Here is a 17,500-nt window from a genome sequence, read left to right as displayed (position 1 = left end):
AGGTGAACACTCCAAAGGAACGAAAGCCTACAGAAACAATAGCCGTATTAGTCATTTCCACGTAATGGTGCGTTCACACCAGATGCGGCTTGCATGAATAGATCATGAACATTTTGAGTTTACTTGCCTCATTCGAGCATGAATTTCACTTTACGATAGACGTGGATTTGCTTCATGGGAGGGAAGTCTGTCTGCCTGGTGACTCCAGTTTCTTTGTTAAATGGCTAACATGGATTTTATCGAGTGGGGGTTTTATGTGCTTTAGGAAGACTGAAAAACAGTGTAGATTTGTTGGGCGCCGTATCTGGGTCAGATTCTTCAGAGGAGCACCCAGCTATACCTGGATGATGGAAACTTTCAGAAGTTCCTCCAACTGAGCCGGTCTCAATTTGACGAGCTGTTGTCTTGTGTCGGCAAGAGGATTTGCCCTTGGGTCACCAACAACAGGCGCCTGGTCGTAATCACGAGAGCAAGCTCCTGATTGGTTAATGGTTTATTGGTTGTGATTGGTTAATGCGTCGTGAATATCTATCAAAGTTCAAATTTATGTGCTTTAGGAAGGCTAAAAACAGCATAGATTTTGTTCAGCACCATATCTGAGTTAATCTGGTCCTTTAGAGGAGCACCCAGCTGTAGCTGAATGATGGAAGCTTTCAGAGGTACCTCCAACTGAGCCGGTCTTAATTTGATGAGCTATTGTCTTGTGTCAGCAAGAGGATTTCCCCTTGGGTCACCAACAACAGGCATTTGGTCTTAATCACTTGAGCAAGCTCCTGATTGGTTAATGATTTATTGGTTTTGATTGGTTAACGAGTCGTGAATGTTGATCAAATTTCAGATTTATGCCCTTTAGAAAGGCAAAAAACAGCGTAGATTAGTTCAGCGCCATATCTGGGTCCATCAGATCCTTTAGAAAAGCACCCAAATGTACCTGGATGATGGAAGCTTTAAAAGGTCCCTCCGACTGAGCTGGTCTCAATTTGTTGAGCTGTTGTCGGCTCAATTTGATGAGCTGAGTCTTGTGTCGGCAGGAGATTTCCCCTTGGATTACCAACAGTAGGCTCTTGGTCATATTCACTAAAGCAAGATCCTGATTGGTAACGCGTCTCGAATGTCTATCAAGTTTAGATTTAACTTGAGTGATTCGCATGTTAAGTGTCAAGCGCCCAAAACGCTCAATTCGTGGTGCCTCTGTCCCTCAATACCACAAATAACACCACAGGATGTTTGATTACATCTTTGCATTGATTTAACATGTAAAACACACATGCTTGACGCTTCGTTTGTATCTTGGTGTGATCCTACAATAACAGTAACAGTCACCACAGTGGATTCGCTCATGCAAATATGTCTTATAATCTAATAACCCATATATTTTGCAAATATTTGATAAATGTAGCAAAATTATAGCTGACTTGGTTGTGACCTTTCTTGACTTGAATTGTTTACTTGCTACGTAACTTCACTGTCACACACGCACTCTGATTCCTTGCTGAATAACCAATCAGAGCGCTTTGTTCATCCTACAACCGACACCTATTCTACATGCTGAATTGGACCAATTGGCTCTGATGATAAAGGCTGATTTATACTTCTGTTTTGAATGGTCCGGCACAGCCTTCATACCCCTCGTCATGGTTCACGCCAATGCTGATGCGCACTTCTGAAAAAATGCAAATACATGTTTGATGACGCAAGCTCTGTGATTGGTTTGCTTAGTAATGTTGAAGTGTGGGTGGTGTTGAAAATCGTAAGGGAGGTGCGAGCCCATTGGCGCAAGTTCTTAGGAAGTGTCGAGTGCCTTGGAGGAGCTCCAGATGGAAACTTTTGTTTTGTGTTTACTTTATGATGACAGTTGCTGCATGTCTGCCGGCTCTCGCCTCTGAATGAGCGAGTTTTAGCTACTTGTACATTAAGGTAGCATTACAGGTATTTATCATGTCAACAAAACACCTGCAAAAAACTCCACACAGGTCAACATAAAAACCCGCTGCCAGCCAGTGTTTCGGAAGTGTTATTGCAGAGCATCAGACACAGGATGCAGAAGTAAAACTGCCATGTGCAAGGCATACACAACCTCTGGGTTATCATTCAAGGGTTATGGCGATCACTCGACGAAGAAATATAATTCAGTCGTAACCCGACAGGCTACATATGGAATATACCAAACCAACTAGCCTGACCGACAGACAGACGAAGCCAATGGCTCACCGTCAGCTTGGTGTGTCCCGACCCTTAGATGTTTTTACTCTTTAAAAGAGTGATGCAAAATCGCACACCAAAACCAAACTTGTGTATCTGACCTTTACTTGTGGATTGTATCTCACTTTAGTCAGTTTAAGCTGTGGTTGAAGGCCCCCGTGGACTTCACGTGACGTTCTTTTTCATTCTTCGTTTGAGGGCAAAAAGAAGTGTGAAAAGGCTGAATGATGGTATACTGTTTTCGAACCTTCCAACACCCCCCACGCTGCAGTAAGTGGGGTTGTAAATGTGGCTCACATGTACCCTTAAACAACAATGGTGCTGAGAGAAGAAGAACAGTTTCATAAACATCTGGCAAACAGCCGTCTTCGCAGTAATTGCCACCATGGTGTGTCCCCATCTTTACAATGTTGTCTATTTGCTGTAGATAGACACCGCCAATGTGTGCAAACTCAGAAAATACATGAAGCGACAAAGTGGGCTCTTCATCCAGTGTGAAACCCCCTTTGAGTCTTTTTAATTTCTTTTAATTTTATGCTTGCCAGACCAGTATTTGGTGCTGTCACCTTGTTCGTGAACATTACCTATTGGTGGCTCAGAGCTCATGTCAATGTATAATTTGCCATGTGTGTAAGATGCGTCTCTGATTTATGTTTGTGCATGCCTTTAATATACACTACCATAAACATGTACTGTACATCAGTGTCGCCATCTTTTTCAGGGTCTTTACTCAGACACGACAACAGTGGCATTTTCAAAATAATTCTTTTTGAAACCTTTTTGAATTAAAAGGATTTGTTTTTTTTGTCACTAAATATTGTTCAACTTTTTGGCTAAAAACGTTGTGTAAATGACTCCTTAGCTGTCAAGAGTTCGCTCACCTGCTGTAACATTAGGTTTGTTGTGTGTTCACTGATGCTCTTTTACAGACCTCGGTTGTAACAATTGTCTTTTGAGTTATTTTGTTGCCCTTCTGTTGGCTCGAACCAGTTTGTCCGTTCTTCTCTGACCTCTGGCATCAACAAGGCATTTTTTGCCCACATAACTTCCTCTCACTGGATATTTTCAGTTTTTTTTTTTTTAAACCATTCTCTCTAAACACTAAGGGTGTTTGTGTATGAAAATCCCAGTAGATCTTTAGTTTCTGAAATACTCGGACCGACCCACCTGAATCAACTTTCTTTCCCAGATGCTCCACCTAAACTTCAGCAGATCTCCTTGACCTCTAATTAGATTGCTCCTAAATTAGAGTTGCGCACACATGGTTCATTGTGCTTAAAATTGCATATTTAATAACTTATGATATTAAAGTGAGAGTGAACCGGAAGTTGCTGAGACTTTTATTTCTGTATATTGATGTATTTCCAACTGAAACTGAATATTGAGTAGGGGGTGGGGCTATTGTGTGAACCGGAAATTGGTGAGACTTTTATATCTGTATATTGATGCATTTCCAACTGAAACCGAATATTAAGTAGGGGGCGGGGCTATTGCATGAACCGGAATTTGCAGAAATTTTTCTTTCTGTATATTGATGCATTTCCAACTAAAACAGAATATTGAGTTGGGGGCGGGGCTATTGCATTAACCAGAAGTTGCTGAGACATTTATTTATGTGTATTAATTGTATTAATGCATTTCCAACTGAAACCTAATGTTGAATAGGGGGCGGGGCTTTCTTATTGCGCATCATTTCTTTATTGCAAACTAAACCCTGGTTTATACTCGGCATGTCCACTAGTTCGCTTGAGTGTGCGCGACGAATGTGACGTCATCGCTGTGTTTGTGGTGGTTCGCGCGACATGATTTAGGTTTTTGGAGCCCATGATTTCTTTTTGAGACTCGAGCAAACAGTTTGAGTTGAATATGAATCACTTTTAAGAGATTTTGCCTGAAAAAAGTAGGACTGTACAGACATCTTTATGGTCTGTGATCATAGAGATAACCAGATGATCAATAATTCTTGGCTAGAAAATGCAACAGTAGTGGGAAAGGAGGCAAGTTATTGTTAAAAGATTTGGAAAAACTTGAGGGATACGTTTGTTAAAGCCAAAAGAGGCCATGGCAAAAGTGGAGACCCAGTTACACAATTACAGAAAGGTGTTTTTTAACCAGTCATAGGTTTTACACTGATGTATATGTTTAATTTTGAATTTAAGACAATTTAATAGTTACAAAACAATCAGTAAGGAACAAATTATTTATTTGATAGCTGGAAAGGAATATTTGAACCTATCGGTTTACAATATACTGACGCCCTGTTTTTCTGGGGTTTATTGGTGATAATGGTCAGGAATGTTAGACCATTATTGCCTTTTTAGCATAAGAAGAGGACAGAAACTAGCCAGACAATAATCTGTGAATTGTGGAGCAGGCTAAATCTAAAAAAAAAACATCTGTACTTTTTAGTAAGTGTACTTTTTTTTCTCTTATTCTTGCCATAATAAAAAATGTATTTGTAGAGCAACCAATGTTCTATTGTCATTAATATTTTAATAAACTTTAATAGGTAAAACTGTCCGAGATATGAACAAAAGCAAGTGATGCATCAACGTTTGATTAAATAAATCTTGAATCCTTGTCAGTCCACCACCCAAGAATGTCTCAACTGGGTTCTGTTTAAAAAGACGCTTTATTTGAAGCTTTCATTGTAATAGCACATGCTGAAAATCTTTAAGCATTCCATCTCCAGTTTCATTCCTCCATTTCCATCTGTCTTGCTCACTATGAAAAACAAGGCTCTGTCCATCAATATAACCCTACAATCAGTGTGGATTCCTGGCTGGGCTGCATGCATGGACAGGCCACTGTTAGTGTGTGTGTGTGACAGAGAGAGAGAGGGCTTACATCAGTCTGGGACAGTATCTGACTGCTGAAAGCTGGACACACACACCTGTGCCCATTAAGCAGACCCAGATGCTCTCTTTTGAGGGTGGACACCAGATTCTTTAGTGAAGTTGTAATATTACAGACATCATTTACCCTTACGATCCCTTAGACTCTCTGTAATATGACAGAGCATCAACATTTACCTTTCAAAGCACCAAAACAGACTCTGTTTACACCTGGTGAACTTAGCCTGCTTTGAACCAAAATTACCGTCCAATGCGGTCGCAAAAAAAAAAATCTGAGATCCTCCCTCTGAAATATGATCACAAAGTAGTCTCAGGAGATGCACGCAGCATCTGCTAGAGCACCTGCGTGTACTTGAGCTAAACGGACTTCATGTCTGAAATCTGAAGAGAAAAAGTTAAATGCAATGTGAGGTAGAAGAATGCATTCAGTAGTTTATAATAAATCAACGTGAACTTTAGAGATTACAAAGTGATTTTTACAAATAAGCAGCTAATGAATTTCACAAATTATCACCTAAAAATTACACAAATTAAACGTACAATTCAGAGGTATAATAAAATTTATTACACATATATAGTCAAGCCTGGCAAATTCTGACTTAACGTTACTTAGGGTGCTTTCACACTTGGTATAATTGCCTGGTCCGAAGTTTGATTGTCCCCCTTGCCACCTTCTCATTTTGTGTCTTTTTTCATTTTGAATCTGGTACGCTTGCGTCATTGAGTTGCTGTTGTGTGTACAGATGTTGCTTGGTGTCTGCCTCGAAAACCAAGGTGCCAAAATGTAGTTAAACATCACGGTCATTCTGCTTTTCCTGAATCATTTGGTTTTGGTAACATACAGAAGAGGGACCTGCATCTATCTGCCGCAAAAAATATAAAAAAACATTCAGAACGTAAATCGATGTCTGCAGAAGTCGTTTTTAGAGGAGACAAGCGGAAATGATCACTTTGTTTGCACTGGGTCAGTCCCGCTTGTCGCCAAGGTAATGTTAGGTGATACAGAGACATATACACACACACACACACACACGAATGAACGTCATGAAAACTAAAGTGTGCTGTACATTTGGCGATTCACTTTTGATATTTGTTATTATTACATTCATATCAGAAGTGAACTGATCCAGGGGTAAGATGGTGGAGTAAGAAGAGGCAAGTTTCTGCTCTGAATATTACTTTCAATAATTTAGATGAATTTGAGTTCTCTATACACATTAAGAACATCTGATATTTTGCACAAGACTAATAAGACATTGTCTAAGTGCACTCATAACCTAATATGCCGAGGGGTAATACATAAAAGAACACTGAAATAACAGGAGGATAACGTGCAAGCAGCGGCATGGCGGCTTCGACACAGGGAGACTACATCCGCAAGCTTCTCGGGGGCATCAGATCAGAGGTCGCAGCACTCAGAGTGAATATTCTTTCAAAGCTAAAAACTTAGATTTCAGCTGTGAAAGCATCGCTGCAGACCCAGGGGGAAAATTGAAAGAGGTCGAAGAATCATTAGCTGACGTAGATGGCTGCGTCATTTCTTTGGAAACTGTATGCGCAGATTTGACCAAAGACAAGGAACAAATGAAAATTAAAGTCGATGATAAAAATAAAATAAAAAAAAAGCTCAAGAAGGAACAACAAGTAGATATCAAGGAAAATAATTGGCATTCCTGAGCACTTGCGTCCTAACACATTTATTGAAGAAGTTCTACTTAAAGTTTTTGGGAAGGAGAGTTTTTCCAAGCCCCTGGTGGTGGATAGAGTGCATAGCTCCCTGGTTCCCATACCAAAGTCAAAGCAACCCCCAACATCCTTTATTGGTCAAATTCACCACATCCAGACGAGGAAACCCAGCAAGCGTTTTTTTTTTTTGTTTTTAAAAGATGTCTAATAGACGTTTAAACATAATTGTCTTGGCTAAAACAAAGCTAAATTTGGGCTGTCATTGAAAATCTAATAGATGTGTACGAATAGTCCAAAACTAGACTAGTCATCAAATAAACAGAAATGAATGACTACACAAAGTCTGTCTAATGTCTATTTAACGACTAGTCCAGCATTCCTAGATGTCTATTGGATTTTTACTGACAACCCAAGTTTAGCCTGTTTTAGCCAAGCTGTCTACATTTAGATGTCTATTAGATGTCTATTAAACACAAAATTGTTTGCTGGGAACTGATTCTTACACTCACGGGAAAAGTGACAGCTTCTTTACGACAAGTTTCGGATTTACTTTTATCCAAACGTGAGCGCGGAGGGGACCAGAGTTGGCGAACTCCGTACCCCAGACCACCTCTTTCAGACGGGTTCAGTAACAGTTCGTAGGAGCACACCTGAGTTCAGAAGTTAGCGTTCACACTAGCTAAACGTACCATACTTTGGCGTCAAACGAATCTGGGTGCGGACCGAAAGTGCTTCTGTGAAAGCACTCTTAAAGAAATATTTTTCCACAATGATGCCTCTTGTACATAATCTGACTAACTTTTTGTATAAAAGTAACTTTAAGTAACAATTTGCTAGGGTAATGATCTAAGCACAAAGTCTAAAGTGCATGGCGCAGAAGCATTAAGGGCAGTTCTGAATTTACTTTTGCTATTTTAAGGATGGAAAAATACACTCTGCGCCCTGGCTCATGGTCTAACACGGTTGTGCTTCTTCTCTTAATGAGTTATGCATGTGTTTTGAGCATAACATGCATTAAATCAATACGAGTCTTATCTCCCATTCCCTTTAAGAGTCAGTTGTGTCGCGCCATGGCACATTTGCTATTTACATGGCGGACTTTATAAGTGGAAAACCTGAATGCTTCACTAGCAAGAAATTAGTTAAACAGACCATCTGCGCAAAGATAAAGACCATCTACAGAATGAGCCTCTTTCATTCGGCCTCTTTACTTCTACTCCTTACTTTACTCCTTTTGTGGAGTAAGGAAATGGTGGTAACTCACTCCACTGAAGATTTCTAAAACCAGTTCTAATTTCCAGCAAACGAATAAATGAACAATAATAACAAAGTTTGGTCAAAAAGTTATATCCATACACACGTCCTATTCTTTTGCCCCATTAGGTGAGGCATACGTCTCCAAAACGCGACAGGTAGACACATCTAAACTTGTTTTTATTAAAACAAATATAAATATGCATATAATAAGTAATACTACTACTACTACTAATAATAACAATAACATTATACAAATGCTAATTGCCATGAATAAATAAAAAAAAGTCATGAAAAAAGCCATGGAGATAGTGGTTTTTATATTTATGATGATAACAATTTAATCCTTTATTTTTTTCAAATGTAAAGGTATTTGTGTATTGCTGTACATCCTGTGTGTATTAAGCAACGTGTAATGCTGTGTTCACACCTGATGCGGTATGCGCATAATTATAAATCATGCTATTCGCACGTAAATAGATGCGTGAACATTTTGAGTTTACTCACTTCATTCGCGCATCAAATCCGCTTGATTCGGGTGTCAATTTCACTTCACAATAGACTAGGATTCACGTCATGGACAGGGCTTCTGTCTGCCTGGTGACTCATTGCTAAATGGTTAACATGGATTTTATTGAGAGAATAGCTGTGTTAATGTGCTTTATGAAGACTGAAAAACAGCGTAGATTGGTTTGGAGTCCATGCCTAAGTCCACTAGATCCCTTCTGAGGTGCACCCATCTCTGTGAGCTCATAATCGCCCCGCAGGATGTATATTTGTGTCTTTGCATAGACTTAACATGTAAATCACTCATGCTTGATGCTTCTTCCACATCTGGTGTGAACGCAGCAGAAGCGTTTTGGACTGACATAGACGCACAACTAACGCGCTCTGCGCTGGACTTTAGACTAGCTTTTAGCTTGTCAATGACATGGTCTATTTCAGTCCCTCAAAATAGCAACACTAACAATGTGCCTTTACACACTTCCCTTTAGATCAGGAGGCCCATGAGTACACAAAGTGGTGAAAATGGATATACTATTTAAACAACGTGGCGCAGAATGTGAAAATTGTAGTTGCACTGGTCCGAAAATAGCAACAAATCGCACCATACATGCCTTGCGCCTTTTTGCGTTGGGAGTATGAAAGGGCCCTAAATGTGCAATACATTTTTTTCTACCACTTAACTGAGATTAATTTGTGTAATTTGCTATTTTTTTGTAATAATTTGTGAAATTTACTAGCTGTTTATTTGTTGTAAATTAATTAAAAAATCGTCACTTGGTAATCTTTAAAGTTCACTTTGATTTGGCCATTAAGTTTGACGTTATGATGCTTTCGATATCTCTAAAACCTGCTCAAGTCAGCAAAATATTGGTTCTATATAATCCTGCACCAAGCATAGTTATCATCCTTGGTTATTATAGTAATGGATGCTACCATATTTGAATAATGACTTTTTGTTTCCATTTTAATGGTGCTGATACATGAAGTTGTTGATTTCCGTATAGCTCAAGAGTGTTTGGTAAATGAGGGTCACAAGTTGTTTATTCCTCTTCTTGGCAGATTGCCTCATCCCCCCGCCACATCTAAGAGCTTTGGGCTTGTCTTCTCCTGCATGGAAACAATAAAGGGATCATTAGTACCCTTCCAAATATGTCAAAGGGTGCTGTCATTAGTGAAGATGTCTGTAGGCCGGACTAGACTGCTGGGTTAATATGGCTAAATGGGTCAAAGAGCTGATGTGTTGTTTTATTGAATTGACATATTTTGTGTTTTGCTAATTCACAGACACCGCAGAAAGTAAAAGACAAGTCTGCTGCAGGGCCTTCTGGGAAGACTCCCAGCATTCCCAGCCTGAGTGAAGTCAAAAGCAAACTTACATCAGCAGCTAAAGAGGTATGAATACTCCACCTTTTTCTCATTCTCCATCGTCTCTTTGCTAACTGTTGGTGCGTTTCTCCATTTCACGTGCATACAAACACATGCTGTGTATTAACAGTAAGAAGGCCGGTTTTGCAGATGACGAGATGGTCAAATGTTAATGAGGTGTCTGAGTTATAGGCCGGAGGGGGAATGACCAGCTATATGACATCAGCATATTGGGATTAACCAGCCTTTCGTAGTCCACCTGTTCAATCAGTTCCCAAATGCACGCATTGGGTCCGCAGGCTTGACCATTAACAATCTTCAGTTTCACATCTATAAGATCCCCTATAAGAGTTTTGGCATGTTTCTCATTGCATTGGTTTTTTTTTTTTTGGAAACAGATACTGATGCTTAATGTTTAACAACTGTATGCAAACACACAATGACAGGTTTAGAGATGCTCTGATACATTTTAATGTAAAAAAGCGATTTACATAAAAATGTGAGCAAACATGGTTGCTTTGGAAGCTGTTAAATAAGTTAATTTACTTACAAATAAAAGTGAGTAAATTTGTTGTAAGTTGGAACTGTTAAAGGGTCACAAAACACCAAAACACATTTTTTGAGATGTTGACAGTCATATATGTGTCCCACGCTGCTATAAACACTATTAGGATACATATATTTCACAGAAAATTTGTTGTTTTTGCGTTATTTTCGAGTAAATTCGTTCTTCCTGTTTGAAACGACATACTGCGTTATGTTACTAGTTTCTTGTTCATTGGCATCTACTTTTTCAATTCAGTTAAATTTTAATTATATAGCACATTTAAAAATAAAAAATAGCACATTTAAAAACAACCATCATTGACCAAAGTGCTTAGAAAAAGTACAAGTAATTAAAAATAAAATAAAAAAAGAAGACACACCCCATCATTTTGAATTACTATATGAACAACAGTTCATTTAAATAAAGTCAACAAATTGCTTTATTGGCAATGGCTGTTTAGTCACGTTTTTTTCTTCAACTATGTAAATGTATTCATTACATGTGTGATGCTGTTGAATACCAGATTGTCATCAATTTGCTGAAACAAGTAATAATTTAAATGATGTGAGACCTTTTTGCATGTAAAACTTACTTAAGGAGACTCCCACAACACAATCAGGAATCTTCCAAATAGCATTATAATGCAGTCTTTAATGTAGACTCTTATACTCACAAAGGCTGCATTTATTAAATGAAAAAATGTAAAAAAAATAAATAAATAAAAAAGCATAATATGAAACATTATTATTATTGAAAAAGTTGTATTGAAATATATATTCAAGAGTGTGATTTATTCCTTTAGAATTTTAAGCATCCTTAATTCAGGATGTTTTAGAAATTCTTAAATGCTGGTTTGGTGCTAAAGAAACATTTCTTTTTATTATCAGTCTTGCTTATTTTTTATTTTAAGATTCTTTGATTGTAGATACAAAATAAAGAACAGGTTATTGTAAAAAAAAAACTCTACTGCTCCTTTAAGCTATGGAACTTCTTAAAAGCTCCAGGAACGGGAGAGCGAGATGATTAGTATGTTGTGTAGTAATAGAACTGGAAGGAGACCGCGGATGGATTGTGTTGAGCAGATATGATGATTTGTGTCCGTGTGATTTCATTCGGTCTGCTGTAGATAAGGGGGGAAACTGGAATTACTGTAAAGGCCACAAAAAATGCGAGTTCACTGAAGTGCGTCCAACACCCAACGACTCACCCTGTTCATCACCGCGGCAGAGCCCTGGCTCAGAGTCAGCATGAGCTCAACACTTAGCAGAGAGACACAAGTGATGAAAAAGGGCCATTTCATTTCGACAAAAATATGTGTTTCAGGGGAAGCCATTTCCAAAGACGGAACAGAAGTTCGAGAACTTCGCTAGAAGCTCTTTCAAGATCTCTGATAAGCAAGTGAGTATCGACACTTTCATTAAGCATTGTCACTTATACGCTGAGGAAAAAAACATGAAGTGTTTTTCCCAAAATTGTGCGTTTGAGCATATTTAAAAGTGTATGTAGGATTGCCCTAGTAGGATATGTAGGATTGTCATAGTGCAGGGCTATTCAGTTAGTTTGTCATGGGTAGGGCCAGGCGGAATCTGCGGACGTTTTTTGCTATTTCTGCGGAGAATTTTGGGAGTATCATAACTAAAACCTTAATATGTGAAATAAAAATATATATATTTTGTACTTTTATTTAATGTTTAAAAACCAAATCCAATTAGATTCACTTTATTTGGTAAACAAAACAAGTCTCTCATATAATATATCTACTAAAAGATAGAAAATATTACTTTACAAACTGCATTGTACATAAATCAGATGAACATTTTCATATTAGTCAATAATGTTACTGTAATTAATAAAAAAAACTGAATAAATATAGATTTACACACATTTATCCAAGTAAATAAACAGAATTATTGATGGGCTAAAAATCTGCGGAAAATCTGCGAAATTCTGCGCCAGCAGATTCCGTGTGGGCCTGGTCATGGGGGCCAGTTCATGAAAAGCAAATGAGGGGCCGGAGAGATATGACTTGCAATACAAGTGATGACACAACAGCAATATAAGAGTCCATATGTTGTATTTTTGCTCCTTAAGACACCCACGTTAGCTTTTTCTACGTTAAAATGTTAATATGTTGTATTTTGCAACTACATAACATCACTTCATTGTACAATGTGGCTTTTTTTACAAACATATTCAAATGTTGCATTTCGAAACAACAAAATCAGTGTATTGCTCAAGTAGGCTCCATGTTATGTTTTGAACTGCATAACAATGAGGCATGCAACGATTAGAGATTTTGGTTGTACGATTATAGTCTGAAAAATAATCATGGTTTCACGATTATCACAATTATTATGCATTAATTAAATTCAAAACACTGCTAGTTTAGAAAATCACAAGAAAACTGCTTCTATTTTAAAGATGTTTTTATTGCTGCTCAGTAACCAAATACAGCACAAAATATTAATAAAAAACAAACAATAGTCCATTTCTCTCTTTGGACAAAAACTCCTTTTAATTATGGAAAATATTCCGTCTAACGCATGCCGTTTTAACACAATTTAAATCAGCCGGTGTTGGTGTTGTCAACCTGGCAACCTGCTCTTCCATGTGTTTTGAACCAGGGGTACAATACTTAGTTTAACCACTGGGTGCCAAACATACATACTGCACCTTTAAAGAAATAGTTCAACCAAAAATGAAAATTCTGTCATAATTAACTCACCCTTGAACTTTTTGTTCTGGTGAACACAAATAAATAGAAGAAAGCTGAAACCTGTAACATTTGAATTCCATACTAGGAAAAACACAGTATGAAAGTCAATGGTTGGAGTTTTCCAATATTCTTCAAAATGTCTTCCGTTGTGTTCACCTGAACAAAAAAAACTCAAACTGGAACAAGTGAAGGGTGAGTTAATGATGACAGGAGTTTTATTTAAATGTGAATCATCCCTTTAAAACGTTATGTGAAACACTCACATCTACTGACATCTTTAGCTGTGATTTAAATCCCTCGTTCACTCATTCCTCCTTTAATCTAGAGCTTTTTTTGCAGTCATATGTGTCAGGATTTTACAACTAACAACAGTTTTACAATGAACAACAATTGAGTTTTACCATTTTTGACACCATTCAGCTGATATCAGAGTCTGACGGGAACTTGTTCAGCTTAGCTTAGCATAGACCATCTTCGTTTATGCACTTTAGAGTATATTATAGGCCTTTAGAGTATATTATAGGCCTCAGCCTCTTAGTGGGCCAGGATGGGGGGTGGCATGCTGAGATGTTCCTGCCGCTCTCTTTTTTTTATCAGCAAATGAAATATGTACTGATTGACCTCTTGGCATTCAGAAGAACAGGAGGGAGCTGTCAGGACTGACATCTTTAGCTGTGATTTAAATCCCTCGTTCACTCATTCCTCTCTTTTAGTCTAGAGCTTTTTTTTTTTCGCAGTCATATGTGTCAGGCTGGGTGTTGACCTAAAATATTGCAGTAGTCTAAAGCAGCCCGCACAAATGGCCACGGTTGGGTCAAAAGAGAAAAATCTCTCTTTTAACTGGAGCGCACTATCATGTCTGCTGTAGCTCCTCTTTTTTTTCTCACAGGATGAATTACGCACGAGAGAGTGCAAATGTCAGCGCGAGTGTCTGTGTGTGTACGTGGTACCAATGGGGTGGATCTTACAAAAACACAGCCAGGTCTCAATGCACCCTAATAATTTTTGCTTTGTCATATTATTTTTGTATATTTAAGCACATTTTCAGAATTGAATCTTTTTTTTCCCAAAACAACTTGCGTCTTTTTTCACAGCTAGCTTGTTTTATTCTACAGTTTGGAAAATTTAAAGCAAGACGCAGTATTTTATAGTGACGTTTTACAACTAACAACAGTTTTAAAACTTACAACAGTTGAGATTTACCATTTGTGCAGCCATTCAGCTGATCTCAGAGTCTGCCGGAAACACTTTTAGCTTAGCTTAGCATAGACCATTGAATCCGATTAGACCATTAGCATCTTACTCAATTTTATTTTCTGTAGTTACACAGTTTACTGCAATCGACAGAGAAGAAACGTTGAAATGGCTTGAAACTATGCTCTTATTCTGGCGTAATAATCAACAAACAATGCTGCCGTACTTTGGCTGCAGCCATATATACTAAAACCATGGTGTTATATACTAAAATAGCGGCATTAATATTTTAGTTCGTTTTAGTGTTGCATTTATTAAATAGTTTACTCAGTCTTGCTGTGACTTAAAAAACCAACTGCTTTACCAAGGTTGTGTATTTGAGGATATTTAAAGGTGCCATATGTACAATTCTAGTGGTTGAACTAGGTATTGCAGTCCAAATTCAAATTACTGAAGAGGGTTTTTTTTTTTTTTTTTTTTTTTTTTCATGTGGCCCCTCATCTGACCACATAACACAAACGTAGGCTGCCAGATTGATGACACCAACGACTGAGTGTGCTGGACGATCGAGCCTTCTGCTGCAGTCACACTAGAGTTTAAGCCTGCGAAATTCTGTCGTACCGCACTGCGAAAAGGGACGAGATTAAACAAGTTGATTAGACAATAAAAAAAGCAAGCGATTGGTCCATATTTTAAATTTCTGTACTGAGAGGTCATGTTTTGATCTTCTGTTGGTCTTTACCTTTACGTTTGTAAATATTTGATTTATTTGCTAACAAAAAAACACCTGTGGATTTTTATAAGTCTGAATCTGGGTCTCGTTTCGGAGGTTGCCACTCTGCTCCTTAAGTCACATTTTCAGCCACCCATGCATACATCAAGGAAGCCTTCAAGACTGATATAAAATGTGTTGTTTTCTTACCAAGGCAACCTGGAGTGACAATATAATTGGGTAAACTGGCAGTGGGGTGGTTATAGAGACAAAGACAATAGAGAGTAAAAGAAAATAACTGATATTAGCACTTGTTTTTCAGGTGAACAAGTAAGTTCACTTGGGATGTTTCCCAAATATCTGCAAATATATCATGGTATTATTGTTCTTTAAAGCAGGGGTCTCAAACTGCCAGCCTGCTGGTCATTTAGGCTCCTCCCTCTGGTACGGTGGCCGGGAAGTGCAAAACAACATTACAAAGTGAGTGACAGGAGTGACGCGAGTGTTGTTGTTGGTGAGCGCGATAAATTCGTGTTGTGTAGTACATGGCGTAAATAAAGTTTATGGTGACCGAACATGGACTACGGTCGAGGGATGTTTTGCCCGTTTTGTGGCAAACACACGAGCAGCTTAACGCGGTTTTGCTTTACATGTGGTAGGTGTTTGGAGTTTCTAAAGGACGTAGACCAGACAGAAAAACCAGACATACTGCATCAATTTGTTCAATATTTTAACGAGGGCCACTCGTACGCTGTAATCGTGGACATGATGTCAAGTCTGCACAGTGTAAACATCTGCTTGTGGACTCTTAACAGTAAACTGAATGAAGCTAGTGTTACGGTTTAACTGGTAACCGTAAACTGGTGCCCCTTTTCAGATATAAACTATTCACATTTGCAGATTGGCAGATTCGTCACTTTTTCAAAACATTCAACAAAACATTCCCACACCGAATAAATATTCCTATTACTGGGTGTCAGTGTAAACATTATTGATTTTAATATTTGTGTAGCAGAACAGTGTATAACCAAAATTAATGTAAAGAAATAATTATAATCGACATGTCATCAACGGGGTTCGAACCCAAGTCAAAAGGTTCAGCGCGAGTATCAATCGACCTATCTAACTGAGCTATCCAGGTCTACATGTTGAGATCGGTTTTGATATCTTTATCAGTCAACATATGCCGTGCTTTGATTGTTTCCATATACTTGCGTTTACATGTTTCTACATACTCTCACACTGATATTTTCTCAGCATAGCTCTAATATGTTTTATCGCAGTTGGTTAAACCATGATTTTTATAGTTGTAGACTCATGTTGACCTGTGTCTACAAAGTCACACACGAGCTGATATTTTCCGGTGTGTGGTACATTCCACGTCACTTCCGGTGTGTGGTACATTCCCTTTCCGTAAGAAATCTGTAATTGTATATTTGTTTCGGGACTTGTGAAAGTGTTTTCCGTCTTGTTAATTTCTTTCTAAAATGTAAATTAGTTTCGTCCTTGGTAAAATAGTTTTTCCTATGTAATTGTGTCTTATGATAGGTAAAAATTTTTTTCAAAATGTAAATTTGAGCTTTGTAAAAGTTTTTCGCACTTTGTAATATTGTTTTGCACTTCCCGGCCACCGTACTCTGGTCCGCAACTGATGTAAAATATATATAATGAGATTTGAGCCCCCCAAAATATATAAATATTTGAACCACTATCAGTTGTGCAGTCGCATATAGCTAGGCCCACACGGAATCTGCACGCGCAGATTTCCACAGATTTTTAGCCCATCATTAATTCTGTTTATTTACTTGAGTAAATGTGTCTTTATCTTTAAAGTAATATGTAATATTACTATGTAATTTTTTCTATCTTTATTTACTTATATATATATATATATATATATATATATATATATATATATATATATATATATATATATATATATATATATATATATAATTACTATCTTTATTCAGTTTTTAAATTAATTACAGTAATATTATTGACTAATATGAAAATGTTCATCTGATTTATGTACAATGCAGTTTCTAAAGTAATATTTTCTATCTTTTAGTAGAGATATTATATGAGAGACTTGCTTTGTTTACCAAATAATGTGAATCTAATTGGATAAGCATTTTAAACATTAAATAAAAGTTAAAAAGATATTATTTTTTATTTCACATATTAAGGTTTTAGTTATGATACTCCCAAAATAATTCCGCAGAAATCCGCAGATTTTTACCAAAATTCTCAGCAGAAATAGCAAAAAAAACGTCCGCAGATTCCATCTGGCCCTACATATAGCTAATTGTGGTTTGACCCACCACCTACTGGACATTTTAAGTACTGCATTCGGATAGTTTTACTTTCGGTTTTTCTCAGCGTGCAGTCAATAGTAGCACACGTGCAGATTATTTCTGTTGCTGATTGAAACATTAAATATATGTCCTTAAGAGCTCTCT

General features: G+C 37.6%; 1 protein-coding gene across 1 annotated transcript in view; it reads left to right on the top strand.

The window, feature by feature from the left end:
- npm1b (nucleophosmin 1b) overlaps positions 1–17,500 on the top strand; it is a 54,720-nt gene that overhangs the window by 34,832 nt on the left and 2,388 nt on the right. Inside the window, exons 9-10 of the mRNA XM_056472217.1 lie at positions 9,789–9,896; positions 11,740–11,814. Coding sequence (XP_056328192.1) covers positions 9,789–9,896; positions 11,740–11,814 — 183 coding nt within the window. The remainder of the gene's footprint in view (positions 1–9,788; positions 9,897–11,739; positions 11,815–17,500) is intronic.

This window comes from Danio aesculapii, chromosome 14 (assembly GCF_903798145.1).
Source record: "Danio aesculapii chromosome 14, fDanAes4.1, whole genome shotgun sequence".
NCBI classification, from domain to species: Eukaryota; Metazoa; Chordata; class Actinopteri; order Cypriniformes; family Danionidae; genus Danio; species Danio aesculapii.
This window is presented reverse-complemented; position numbering and strand designations above follow the sequence as displayed.